We start from the raw sequence: 13,465 nt of genomic DNA, 5'->3' as shown, positions 1-13,465 counted from the left end.
AAGAAAAGTGAAAGTGATCGGATTAGATTGAAATAGATTGAAAGCAGTTTTAACAGATGGAAATTATGTATATCGAGTATTCTGCCAGTGATGAGGTATTTCTTAAGTTGCATGTTGGAAGAAAATTTTGAGATCTAATTGGAAAAGAGAAGCTGAGTTCTCGTTCTATTTGGGTATCTGAAATTATAGAAAGAATTCAGATAGTAATGAATTGATTGGTTTCACTTCCGAAGCTACAGAAAATTTGTGATGCTCAGAAAATATAGGTCAAATCTCTTATATGTTAGCTTGACAAGGGATATTGAAATTTAAATTGATTCATTGTATAAAGAAAAAGAACCGATCGAGATACTAGCTTGAGAAGTGAAGTCATAGTATTAAGGAAGTAACATGGGAACCGAAAGAAACAGTGAGATGAGATTATTGAATCCCCACCTAAACGAGGCATTACCGAGATTTTCAGAATAATTTCAATTAATTTATATTATTTAGTATTCATTTTCATATTTCATGTAACATCCTTTTCATATATTCAATTCAAAATATCATATAAAATACCATATAATACTTAAACTGTCATATTTACATGCTCATTTAGGATATACGAACCTACCTGACTAAATTGCAGAAATACCAAGATTTAGGGGCATATTGGTAATTTACCATTTTCCCAAATTTCACCCAATCTTAAATTGATAATTTCATTCAATTCATTAATTTAGATAATAAAACAATTCATTCCCTTCAATTTAGTCATTTTTGACATTTTTACAAAATTACCCCCTAAAATTTTACTTTTATTCAATTTAGTCCATGAGCTTAAAACATGCAAATTAGCCATGCTAACTGAATATTCATATATATTTTCCTCCTCCTCCTCTCCATTCCACATCCTTAATGTATATAACACACTTGTAAGTAACATTATCTATAATTTTTATTATTTACTTTTATGGATATTCAAGCTGTCCATCTGTGTCATAGTCACTAAATTATTTATATCTGGAACTATAAAACTCCAAATTAAGATCCGCTATTTTTTCCTAAAACTAGTCTCATATATCTTCTCATCATAAAATTTTCAGAATTTTTGGTTTAGCCAATAAGTACAGTTTATTCCTTTAAAGTTACCCCTGTTCTGCTGTTTGACAGTTTCGACCCTTCTTCACTAAAAATTAATTATCTCATAGTAAAAAACTCGGATAATATTAGCATTGATTTCTCATGAAAATTGACTCATTAGGGATTCTAAAAATATAACTTTAAGCCTCTAATTATTTTTCTCCAATTTTTGGTGATTTTCCAAAGTCAGAACAGGGGAACCCGAATTCATTCTAACCTTGTCTCACAAAATTCATTATATCTCATAATTTACAACTCAATTGCTTATACCGTTTCTTCTATAAGAAACTAGACTCAATAAGCTTTAATTCCGTATTTTATTTATTCTCCAATTAAATTTATACAATTTTTGGTGATTTTTCAAACTTAGACTACTGCTGCTGTCCAAAATAGTCTTAGTGCAAAATGTTGATTTTCTACTTTTAATTTCAATTTAATCCTAACTAAATTCACTTGCTTTTCTATCTTAATTTATACTTTACTTCTACTCAATTTTTAATCAAAATAAGACATAATTATCTATTTTTCATCATAAAACCATAATTTTGAAATTCTTTCAATTTAGTCCTTAAAGCATAAAACTTATGAATCACTTTACAATTCAATCTTTATATCATTTCTAACTTGAATTTCTATCAATTTAGCCCTTAATTCATCATTTTATTTAACATGGATAATATCTAGAAATCTAACAACTTTCAAAATATCAACTTAATTTCATCAAAACTTTGTTCTAAAACTTCTAAAACATCAAAATTAAATAAAAAGGGTTTAATTGACTTACCTATTAAAGCTTAAAGCTTCAAACCTTGAATTTTTCCTTTTCCCCTTTCTTTCTTTTTCTCCCCTGCTAAATCTACTAAATAACCAATATTTATGTAACATTTGTATCCATTTATATCATTACATTTGCCTTTCTTTAATCTATTTATTATATAAATATCTTTTACTTAATACTAATATATAATTTAATAATATACTTATATGATAAGCAAATATACATGTATTTTATAATTATATGTATATTAATATTACACATGTCACCGTATTCATATACATCATACATTTGTCTTTTCTTAATTTATTTCAAAATATAATAATATAATAAATTTAATTTGTAATATAATAAAATAATAACATTAATAATATATTTATAATTTAAACAACATAAAATCAAAGATTTTTATGTTTTGCCATCTCATTTTTAGAATAGCCTTAATTCCCTATTTAGTCGCCCTTATCTTCTTTAATTCGTAATTAAACTTTTACACTTTATTCAACTTAATCTTTTTCCTAATCACTCTTAATTAAGTTAAATTCACTTAATTAAACTCTAATTAACCACTCATTTTACTTGTAAATATTTTTAATAAATATTTACGAATCTATTTTTCATAAACAGATATCCTAAATTACACTTTTTCAGTATCGGTAAAATTCGGTCATTACATGGATATTGGATACATTCATATATACACCACCCACCTTGTTCCTTTTTAATTTAATTTTTGTACTTATCTTTAATATTTTTAAAGTGTAAATATTTAAGCATAATTACTAAAAACACTTAAAGATAAAATAAATAGATTTTTTTATATTAAGTTATTACATTTTACCTCATACTTACCCGCCAAAAATCTACTCCATTCAAAGTGAAACGATTTGAAATATTTCAAAAATATAAATTTTATCATCTCTAAATTAATTTACTTTGATGGAAAAATATTTTTACGATTTTCCTAAAGGAAACATAAGAAAATAACAATCATTATAATTACGAACATTTATTTATTTATTAATTTAATACTATGTACGATATTATGCAACAGCTAATTTTGTCTTCCTAACATGAACATATTTTTCTTTTTTGATTTGGTAAGAAAAACTTAATTTGTTCCTTTTATTTATGGCTGTTTGATATTTTCACATCTTTCTTAATTTGATTTTTACTGATATTTTCAGTAGTTCATTGTACTAATTCAGAATTAAAAATGTTAATGTCTTTTGGAAATTTTTATGAAAGAAGATGAATTATTTACTTCAAATAAAAAACTGTAGAAATAGAATTTTATATGATAATTTGATAATTAATGGCGTTTATCATTTTAAATATAGCCTAAATTTAAATTACGCTAATTACGTTTGTTATTGTAATTCAGTAGAAATAATTTGAAAAATGCTTACTTCTTTGAGTTCTAAAATTAGGAAAAACCTATTATTGTTGAAATTAAATGATAAATGCATCCAAAACTTCGTCAATTTTCAATTCATGAAAATGACTTTATATATTCAGATTCATTGGAACAACTATTTTCTCATTCATTTTTAAATTTATTCTTAAAATGACTACGAAGGAAGACTGCTAGTGCCAAAACAGATCAGCCAAAAAAATCATTGGTTGGACTCAATTATTGTACAGTTTACAAGTCAAATTTGCATTTTCATCAATCATTATATTATATATATTTTAGGTTTTAATTAAAATTTACAAAACATAAAAATTATTTGTTTAAGCCTCAAAATAGAAAGAAAAAAAATACATGCTTTCATATTTTTAGAAATCAATAAAAAAACATACCTGGCCTGGCTAATATGTATATAATTAATGCTTTTATTTTTAAATTTATTTGGTTAATTTGAAAAGTAAAGTTCAACTGATAATATATATTTAGATTTAATAAAAATCAATTGAATTTTAAAATTTTAAACCAAATAAATATTATATAAAAAAATCAAAGAGTATAAAAACTGAGGCATAATTACACCTACATAAAAGAAATACAATATATATATACATATATATACACAACACAGACAAGCATCCCCTGTGAATGGCTTTTATTTTGCTTGCGTTTTATTGGCTTTGATTAGTAGCAAAGGTAAGACTTTTCCCTTTTCATTACCATCTTTATATATTTCCCCCCCTCTCTCTCTCTCCAACATAACTTGGAAAGAGCCTACACACCTTTCAAATATATTATATTTAAAAGATCAAGCTTTCTCTCTCTCTCTCTCTCTCAAAACTAAGCTCTCCTTTTTTTTAATCTTTCCCTCTGTCTGTGAAGAAAAAAGAATCATAAAGAAAAGCCTCTTCTTCAAGATCTACTTTGTTGGAACTCAAACTTAAGATTGCAGAGAGAAAGATAAGCTCCAGAAAACAATCCCTTCTCATAAACTTTACCATTGAGGTAAAACCAAAGCATTTTCCTTTTACTTACCCAAAAGCCCTTATCAAACATCTTGTTTTATTTAGTTTTCGTTAGGCTCTTTTTGTTTTCTTTTTTGTGGGTTTTGTTACTTTTTATGTTTCATCTTCCTTGAATTGTGCAAGCTGGATTTCTGTTTATTTTTAGTTCTTGAGCTGAATCAGATTCATGGAACTTGATTTTATTCATTTCTAGCTTTGTGGATGCTTAATTCATTTTGGGTTTCTTTTTTCTGGGGGGTTTTCAACTTTTGCTTGCTTTGTGATGTTTCAGGAAGATCCAAGGGTTTTTAAGTTCAGATTTTATTTTTGCATTTTTTCGTGTTGGGCAACTTTTTGGTTTTTGATGGAGCTGTTATTAGATTTTTTTTCCTCTTCTTTTATTTGGTTTGTGTGCTGATCTTTACTACTACTGTTTAGAATTGATGGTGAAACTTACTTTGGAAAGTGGATTCCTAATGATGAATGCTTGCCTGCCTGAATTAGTTCGCCTTACCCTTATTTATGTGAACAAATTAGTTTAATATCCCAGTTGGTGAAATTTATGACGTTCACTATATGACTATCTGAGGATTTTATATCTGGATTTGGAACATATTTTGTTTTGAAGATGTGGCAAATGGATTAGTCTTGATCTTGTACTGCATTTTGGTTGACCTTCATTTTTAATGTTGATTGATTACTTAATTTCTTTGTGCTGTATTGATTTTCTAACGTCTGTATGGTAGTTTACCCTGTTTGACTGATTTGGTCGGATTTTTACTTCACAGGTGCCTGCAAGGGAGGAATTTCTTTCAATATTTTTGTTGTTCTTCTTATGGACTGTGGCTGAGAATGTCTATCATTTTATGCTAGCTCAAGTTATTGGTAAAGTCCTGCACGAATTAGAGGAATCAACAACTTGTTTCAGGGAGATGACCATGAAGCTACATTCATCTCAAGAGTGGCATGTTAAGGGATTGGATTCAAGAATTAGATTGGCATCTCCTGGTTGCAGTTGGGGCTGTAATTTTGCCTTGTTAGCAGTTGCTGTTACACTGATTTTGGATAGTGAATTTTAGATACCTGCTGGTCCTGCTGTGCCAGGGTTATTGTTAGATGTACACTCCTCTGTTAGCAAGCTTGGAGAAACAGGCTGGATAATTTGCTTTATCTTGGACAATCATATTTAGTAAAAGAATTTGCTAATGCCCTGCTGAACGAATTCTGATGGGTAGCATCATCTCTCAGGAGATTCAATCAACATGGGCAACCATGTAATTGCTTAACTTTTTGGAATTGGAGGTTCTTTCGCTATTCTGAAGAATTATTTAGATTCTGTACTGCACTGTGACTTGTATATTGCCTAAGTTTCTACTTTAGAACATGGAAGCTGAGACTGGGAATGGTAACCACCATCCAGGTGTTCTAAATCGGATGCTTCCTGCTGTTTTACCTGTTCTTCTGATATCAATTGGATATGTTGACCCTGGAAAGTGGGTTGCAACTGTTGAAGGAGGTGCACGGTTTGGTTTTGATCTGGTAGCCCCCATGCTTCTTTTTAACTGTGCTGCTATTTTGTTTCAATACCTGTCTGCTCGAATTGGTATAGTGACTGGGAGAGATCTTGCTCAGGTATAGTTCATTCTTTTCATGCTTGCGTTTATTGCAAGAAATTTTCTTTTTTTCCTGGTCTTTTGCTGTATGATTGTTTTATGCAATATACCGCCTGCAGAGAGAGGAGAGAGAGACAGAACCAAATAGAGCTTTTCCCAACTATTAGGATTTAGCACTGATTGAAGCAAAAAATCTGGGACAAATTCTAAACGAGAAAATATTGGAGAGTAATAAATTTAGAAGGCAGACTCACATTGGTTCCTTTTGCTATAAAACATGAGGAATTATTTCTCTTATATGTCGTAATTTCATTGAAAGTGTATTATTTTCGCCTACCTAATTATAAAAGTGTACACAAAGTAACTAAATTATGTGGTTATACTTGCCAATGCACGTTTTTAATTATTTGCCACCTATATTAGCTAGAAACCTTTTCTATGGATGTGTGCTTATAAATCTATTATTACGTGCTCAATCCGATGTGTGTGTGTGTGTTTGTGGATGTCTCTTTGCTTTTTTCATGATGTGCAATTGATCTTTTCATTTTCTGGTGATGATAGATTTGCAGTGATGAGTATGACAAATCCACTCGTATATTCTTAGGAGTTCAAGCAGAGCTTTCCATGGTTGTCTTGGACCTTACCATGGTAATTTTCTTACTGACCAGCTCCTATACTGCCCAGATGCTTTTCCCGAATTATGTTGGAACTAAGACTGCTAAAATTTGTGATTTGCACTTTACATAATGATGTTTACTTTATTCTCACAACAAATGTCCTTATTTTACCAGGTTTTGGGTGTTGCGCATGGGATTAATCTTCTCTTGGGGGTGGATCTGTCCACTGGAGTTTTTTTAGCTGCTCTTGATGCTGTTTTATTCCCAGTTTTTGCCACCCTCCTGGTAAGCTGAACTGCTTCTTTTGTTGTACAATTTCTCTTGCAACATCACCAACAATCTGATATAATTTCAATATTTAGGATCATTGTAGGGCAAGTTTCCTATGTATATATGCGGCAGGTTTCATATTGCTTTCTTATGTTTTCGGAGTGCTCATCAGTCAACCAGAAATTTCTCTTTCCACGACTGGGATGCTCACAAAGTTGAGCGGGGAGAGTGCATTTGCCCTGATGAGTCTACTTGGAGCTAGCATCATGCCTCACAATTTTTACTTGCATTCTTTTATTGTTCAGGTATCTCTTATTGGACAATGTACATGCACTGACATACATGAGTTTTGTATATGAACCACTTATTTTAGGTTTCAATGCTATGTTCTTTGGAAACTTATTTTTACTGAGAATTTGATATATTCTTTAACTATACTTGGGATTTTAGAAGCCTTTTTAGAATCTTTTCACATGGATGACTTCCTTGTAATTTTTGTGTCCCTGCATTCTGAATCAAAGGGATTTGTGCATGTTTTTAAGTTACGTTTGTATATTTCTCTTTGTTTCTTTTTCTTTTTTATTCTTCAGCTAAACTGAACTTAGGTTTGTTAAGTATTAATTTTTATAGAGATGATGATTTTAGTGATAAGTTCATATCTAACTTCAATATATGTATGCTGTAAAAATACTGCTATTGACCTCAGTAGTTATCAGACCTGAGTCATATAACCTTTTAGTAGGAATTTGCATTATATTAAGGAGAAACAACATCATACTAATATATATGATAATTGGACAATTAATTTTGTTTTATTCAAGCTGTTATCATTATTGATTTAATCTGAATTTGTTTTATGAAATATGTTAGAATGTATGAATTGTTTTTCTAATACATGCATTTCAATGTAACTGGTATCACAAAGAGATTTTTTCTCTTCCTGCTTTCGATCCACTTTTTTCTAGATCATGTTGCTTACCTTGTATTTGAGGCATGGCTGCAAACTGTGAAGGTGGATTGTTGCCCACAAGGTCTATTTGGATATTTTCTACTTTACTAGTCTTTTTCATGACGGGGTTGTTAGACTTATGGTGTCATTCTCAAGTATAGGGTATTTTGTGCTTGCAAATTCATTGGTTCTGTTTTATGGTTCTGCACTTTTTTTGGAGCTTACACATTTTGATTTGATTCATTGTCAGTTTTCTCAAACTTTTGCTTTCATGTTCACAGCAGCATCAGGGGCCACCAAATATTTCCAAGAGTGCCTCATGTCACAGCCATCTTTTTGCCATTTTGTGTGCCTTCAGTGGTATTTGTCTGGTAAATTATGTGCTAATGAATTCAGCTGCAAATGTTTTCTATAGTGCAGGCCTTGTCTTGGTTACATTTCAGGATGCAATGTCACTAATGGAACAGGTTTTTTCCCCCTCTTTTCTAATAAGCTAACAGTTATTGAGAGAATCATGCTTAAGTATTGCTCTACAATTCAACTGTGGATGTTAATAAGTTCCTTTTAAACATGATTGAAACAGGTTTTTAGGAATGGCATAGTGCCCTTGATCTTTTTGGTTGTTATGTTCTTATCTAATCAAATCACTGCATCAGCCTGGAATCTTGGTGGGCAAGTTGTTTTGCATGATTTCCTCGGGCTTGATTTACCAGGTTGGCTTCATCGTGCAACCATCAGAATTATAGCAATGGTCCCAGCCCTTTATTGCGTGTGGACTTCTGGAGCTGAAGGAATATATCAGTTGCTAATTTTTGCTCAGGTTATGGTGGCTCTTCTGCTTCCATCTTCGGTGATCCCCTTGTTTCGAATTGCCTCATCAAGACCCATTATGGGTGTTTATAAGATTTCTCCAGTTGTGGAGTTCCTAGCTCTGGTAACATTCATGGGGATGCTGGGCTTAAAGATAATTTTTGTGGTAGAAATGATGTTTGGAAATAGTGATTGGGTTGATAATTTGAGATTGAATGCTGGAATTAGCTTGTCAGTTCCTTTTATTGCTCTTCTTGTTACTGCTTGTGCATCGTTTTCTCTGATGCTCTGGCTAGTGGCTACTCCTTTGAAATCAACAAGTTCTCCAAGTGAAGTTCATGCATTAAATTGGGATTTGAACAGAACTCTTTCCGAGGCAACTATGGAGAGGGTAGATAATGATTTATGTGAAACTAGATATCACGGAGAGGAATCTGTTCATGTACTGGAAAGATCATCAACACCAGAAAAATCTATTGGGAGTCATTCAGATTTATCTTTTACAAATTATGATTTGAATTTGCCTGAAACGATTATGGAGTCTGACCGGGAAATACATTTGACTACTGTTAATGAGACGTCTTCTAATAGTATTTATCCTAGCCCGTCAGCTTGTAAGACCCAGGAATCAACATCCATAATCGAGTCAGCTCCCACTTTAGTTAATGAGGTAGTCGATGATGATTTACCTAGCACCAAGACTCTGAGGATTGAATCAATGAAGTCTGTGGAGAAAACAGTGAATGTAGAGGGAGATTTGTCGGTTGAAAAAGATGATGATGATGGAGATAGTTGGGAACCAGAAGAGCCATCCAAACCGCCTTCCGGAAGTGTTTCCTCTTTGACAGCAGATGGCCCTCCTTCATTTAGGAGCCTCAGCGGGAAAAGCGATGATGGTGGGAATGGAACTGGAAGTCTCTCTAGGCTAGCAGGGTTAGGTCGTGCTGCAAGGCGGCAATTAGCTGCCATTCTTGATGAATTTTGGGGACAGTTGTATGATTTTCATGGGCAACCAACTCCAGAAGCTAAGAAAAAGAAATTAGATGTATTATTAGGGGTCGATTCAAAACCATTAAAGGTGGATACAAGTGGAAAGGAGTATGGTGGATATTTCCCTTTGGTCAGAGCAAGAGGATCTGATGCTATTAATTCAAGTCTGTATGAATCTCCAAAGCAACTGAAGGTGCAAAATAGTGTTGATTCGCCGTATGGGTATTCAAGAGGATCTGTGCCCTTGTGGTCGAACCACATGCAGTTATTGGATGCTTATGTTCAAAATTCAAGTCACAATATCAATTCTAGTGAAAGGAGGTACTCTAGTTTGCGTGCTGCCCCATCTGCTGATGCAGTGGAGTATCAACCAGCTACAGTGCATGGATATCATCTTGCATCATATCTCAATCGAATTGCTAAGGATAAAAGCTCTGATTGCTTGAATGGTCAAATGGAATCACCGGCATCAAAATCTCCTGGCCTGGCCCCTACAAATTACGGAGACTCCCTAGCTTTTGCATTAGGGCAAAAACTGCAAAATGGGATAACTCCTGCTCAAGCTGCTGGGTTTCAGAGTGCTGCGGTTTCTAGAAATAGTTCATTACAATCTGAAAGGTCTTATTATGACATCAACTCTGGAACTAATGGTAATTCTGGCTTATCAGTCAATTCAAAGAAGTATCATAGTTTACCAGACATATCTGGGCTCTCTGTTCCTCTTCGGAATATGTACATGTCTGAGAAGAGTGCTCAGTGGGACAGTTCCATTGGATATGGGTCAGCAATTGGTCGTACAGAATTTGAAACATCCATGTATCCAAATACTGGACCAAGGGCTGGAGTTCCATTGGCCTTCAATGAGACTTCTCAATTAAAGGGTTACAGAGATCCTCTGTCCCTACAGTTGAGCTCAAGTCCAGATACAGGATCCCTTTGGTCCAGACAGCCTTTTGAGCAGTTTGGTGTAGCTGAGAAACAACAAACTGCTGGCAGTGAAGCACTTGGAAGTGGGTTGAACTCATTAACTCGGGATACTGCTTCTAGTGTGGATTTAGAGTCCAAGCTTCTTCAATCTTTCCGACATTGTATAGTAAAGCTCTTGAAATTAGATGGGTCTGACTGGTTGTTTCGACAAAATGGTGGAGCTGATGAAGATTTAATCGATCGTGTAGCTGGCAGGGAGAAGTTTCTTTATGATGCTGAAGCCAGGGAGATGAACCAGGTTGTTCACATGGGAGAACCTCAATACCTGTCTTCTGAAAAGAGGTACGGTTCTTCACCAAAGAGTGACAGAGCAAGTTTTGCCAGCTTTTCAATTTCATCAGTTCCTAATTGTGGAGAAGGCTGTATTTGGAAAGCCGATCTGATAATAAGCTTCGGAGTGTGGTGCATTCACCGAATTCTTGATCTTTCGCTGATGGAAAGCCGACCAGAGCTGTGGGGAAAATACACTTATGTGCTTAATCGTCTCCAGGTATATTTTCTGTAGTCTCTTCCTTTCCTATAGTTAATGCATGCATCCTTCTACACTATTGTTGATTGTGACCATTGTACCTCTAGCAGTTGAGCATTAAGGAGTGAGTGTTATTCTCAGGCTATTATTTCACAACTGTTTCTTTTTAAAGGTGAAGTGCAATTTCGGCATAAAAATGCCCCTATTGCACCATTAACTTCATTTTTACCGGGCTCCCCTCCCTTGCCCCTCTATTGGAGCTTGAAGCACTAGTGGGAGGGCCTTTTCCTATTAGTTAATATTTAATGAATATAAAATAATTTATTAAATGTGGCAATTTCTCATTAACAGGGTGTGATAGATCTTGCCTTTTCGAAGCATCGATCCCTGGGGCCCCCATGCTTCTGCCTTCAGATCCCCGTGGAATATCAGCAGAGGTCAAGTCCTCTGGTCTCAAATGGATTTTTGCCTCCAGCTTCAAAACCTGGCAGGGGTAAGATTACGACTGCATCTACACTCCTGGATATAATTAAGGATGTGGAGATTGCTATATCTTGCCGGAAGGGTCGAACAGGTACTGCCGCTGGTGATGTGGCTTTTCCAAAGGGAAAAGAGAACTTGGCATCTGTACTTAAACGCTACAAGCGCCGATTGTCCACCAAACAGGTCAGCACCCATGACGGAACAGGATCACGCAAGGTTCCAACAACTCCAATGTTGGCTTCTTACAACTCATAGCTTCCGTTCCACTCTCTCCCAATTTATGCTTGTTGAGCTGTTCGATTTTGAATGGCAGCTCATGATGCAGTAGCTCACTTCTCACAGTACTGTCAAAACCCAAAACCAACCCCCATTTCTTTCTCCCCCGTTCTCTCTCTCTGTGTTGTATTAACAGTCATCGCTGCATAACTAATTTCCATGTATGTGATATATATACCTAGGATAAAAAAGTTTACTGGATATGTTGTAATTACAGGATTCAGGAAAAGAAAAACAAAGGTGCTTAGAACAAAAGTTGGAAATTATCTATAATAGCAAACTTTGTGGCTGAAATTTGGAATTTGGGTTTTTTTTTTTTTTTTTTCAAGTTTACCTAGAAGATAAAATTGACTAAATTAAGGGACCATGACATCGTACTCAATTATTGTGGAGACACTTGGATGATTACGAACCTTAAAACTAAAACATAGCCTGCAACCACAATTTTTATCATCTTCCACTGGTCTCTAAACTTCGCAACTTAATTCAATTTCAAAGTAGATTATAATTATATTAGCCCTCACCATTAAAAACTAGATGGGTTTTGTTTTAGTGATATCATTTCCATTGCTCTTGCTGGTCTTGATCCTAGCCCTTGCATTTTGCCTTATTGGTAGAGCTCAGGGTCGAATTGAAAGAGCTGCTCAATACTTTGGGCCACCTGTGCCACCACCGGGTTCAGTTTCAGCTTCATCTCCACCTACACAAGCGAAACCGTCCGAGGTTTAGAGAGTTGCTCAAAGATTGGGTTTGTATAAACACTAGCAATCTTTTGGGTTTTGGTTTTTGCTTAATATTTGATTATTTCTGCAAAATATTAGCTTCATATTATTTTCTGTGTTATTCGTAACTTCCAAGTTTTCCATTGAATTCTGAATGGAAATTATATGAACAAGACGAAGCACCCACCTTCACTTTTAGTTTTTTTTTACCTCTTATCCCATTGATTAAACCCTTAAGTATATAAATAATAAAATACATAATAACGTGATGAGAATCCTGCGAACCCTCTAAATGAATGTTAAAATAAATGGTGGTTAATTATCTATAATTATTTATAAAGCAGTTTATTAAGTTGGTTTCATCTATCAATCAGGTTTTAATTTTGTTATGAAAATTACTTTAATGTCTCTTTCAGTATTTAAAATAAATTATATTATTTAAAAATATTTTAATTTCAATTTTAATTTCAATTTTAATTTTAAAAACCCAATAAAAATATGCTTATGATGATATAAACTCATGACAATTGGGGTAGCAAAACATTAAATTTATCACTTAACTAAATTTTTTTAATATTTTTATACATGTCAATTTTATTATACACAAATTATTATTTTTATTGTTGAGTGAGATGGCGTCAAATTAATTCGACATCAACTTAAGGTTGATGTCAACACTATGATAAATAATTAAAATTATTTAATAATTTTAATATGATGTATATGATCTTATTGAAACTTTAAAGCGGAGGAAGAATTTGAGAGTTTTAAAAAAGTGATTTTTGATGAAAATAAAAGAAGATAAGTAGATCTTTATAAGAGAATTTTATATTAATCTGTGTGAGTCGTTAATATTAAATGAGTTGGTTAAGTCTATAGACATTAAATACCTTGTTAATATTGATATCTTTAAACTCGATACTTATAAATATTGATATAGTATTTTTTTTTAATATTCTATAATGATTTA

At 33.2% G+C, this 13,465-nt stretch overlaps 1 protein-coding gene across 2 annotated transcripts; it reads left to right on the top strand.

The window, feature by feature from the left end:
* Window positions 1-3,932: 3,932 nt before the first annotated feature.
* Window positions 3,933-12,693, top strand: LOC108453040 (ethylene-insensitive protein 2-like). 2 transcript variants are annotated; one of them, XM_053018741.1, is made up of 8 exons: window positions 3,933-4,001; window positions 5,098-5,941; window positions 6,484-6,570; window positions 6,714-6,824; window positions 6,902-7,114; window positions 8,040-8,225; window positions 8,342-11,035; window positions 11,366-12,693. In XM_053018741.1, exons 2-8 carry the CDS (start codon window positions 5,693-5,695, stop codon window positions 11,750-11,752), a joined length of 3,927 nt encoding a protein of 1,308 aa, XP_052874701.1. In that variant the 5' UTR covers window positions 3,933-4,001; window positions 5,098-5,692; the 3' UTR covers window positions 11,753-12,693. The 2 variants fall into 2 exon arrangements, with proteins under 2 accessions (XP_052874701.1, XP_017606411.1); XM_017750922.2 differs by having other exon boundaries at window positions 3,950-4,310.
* Window positions 12,694-13,465: the final 772 nt, after the last annotated feature.

This window comes from Gossypium arboreum, chromosome 9, assembly GCF_025698485.1.
Source record: "Gossypium arboreum isolate Shixiya-1 chromosome 9, ASM2569848v2, whole genome shotgun sequence".
In the NCBI taxonomy this organism is placed as follows: domain Eukaryota; kingdom Viridiplantae; phylum Streptophyta; class Magnoliopsida; order Malvales; family Malvaceae; genus Gossypium; species Gossypium arboreum.
This window is presented reverse-complemented; position numbering and strand designations above follow the sequence as displayed.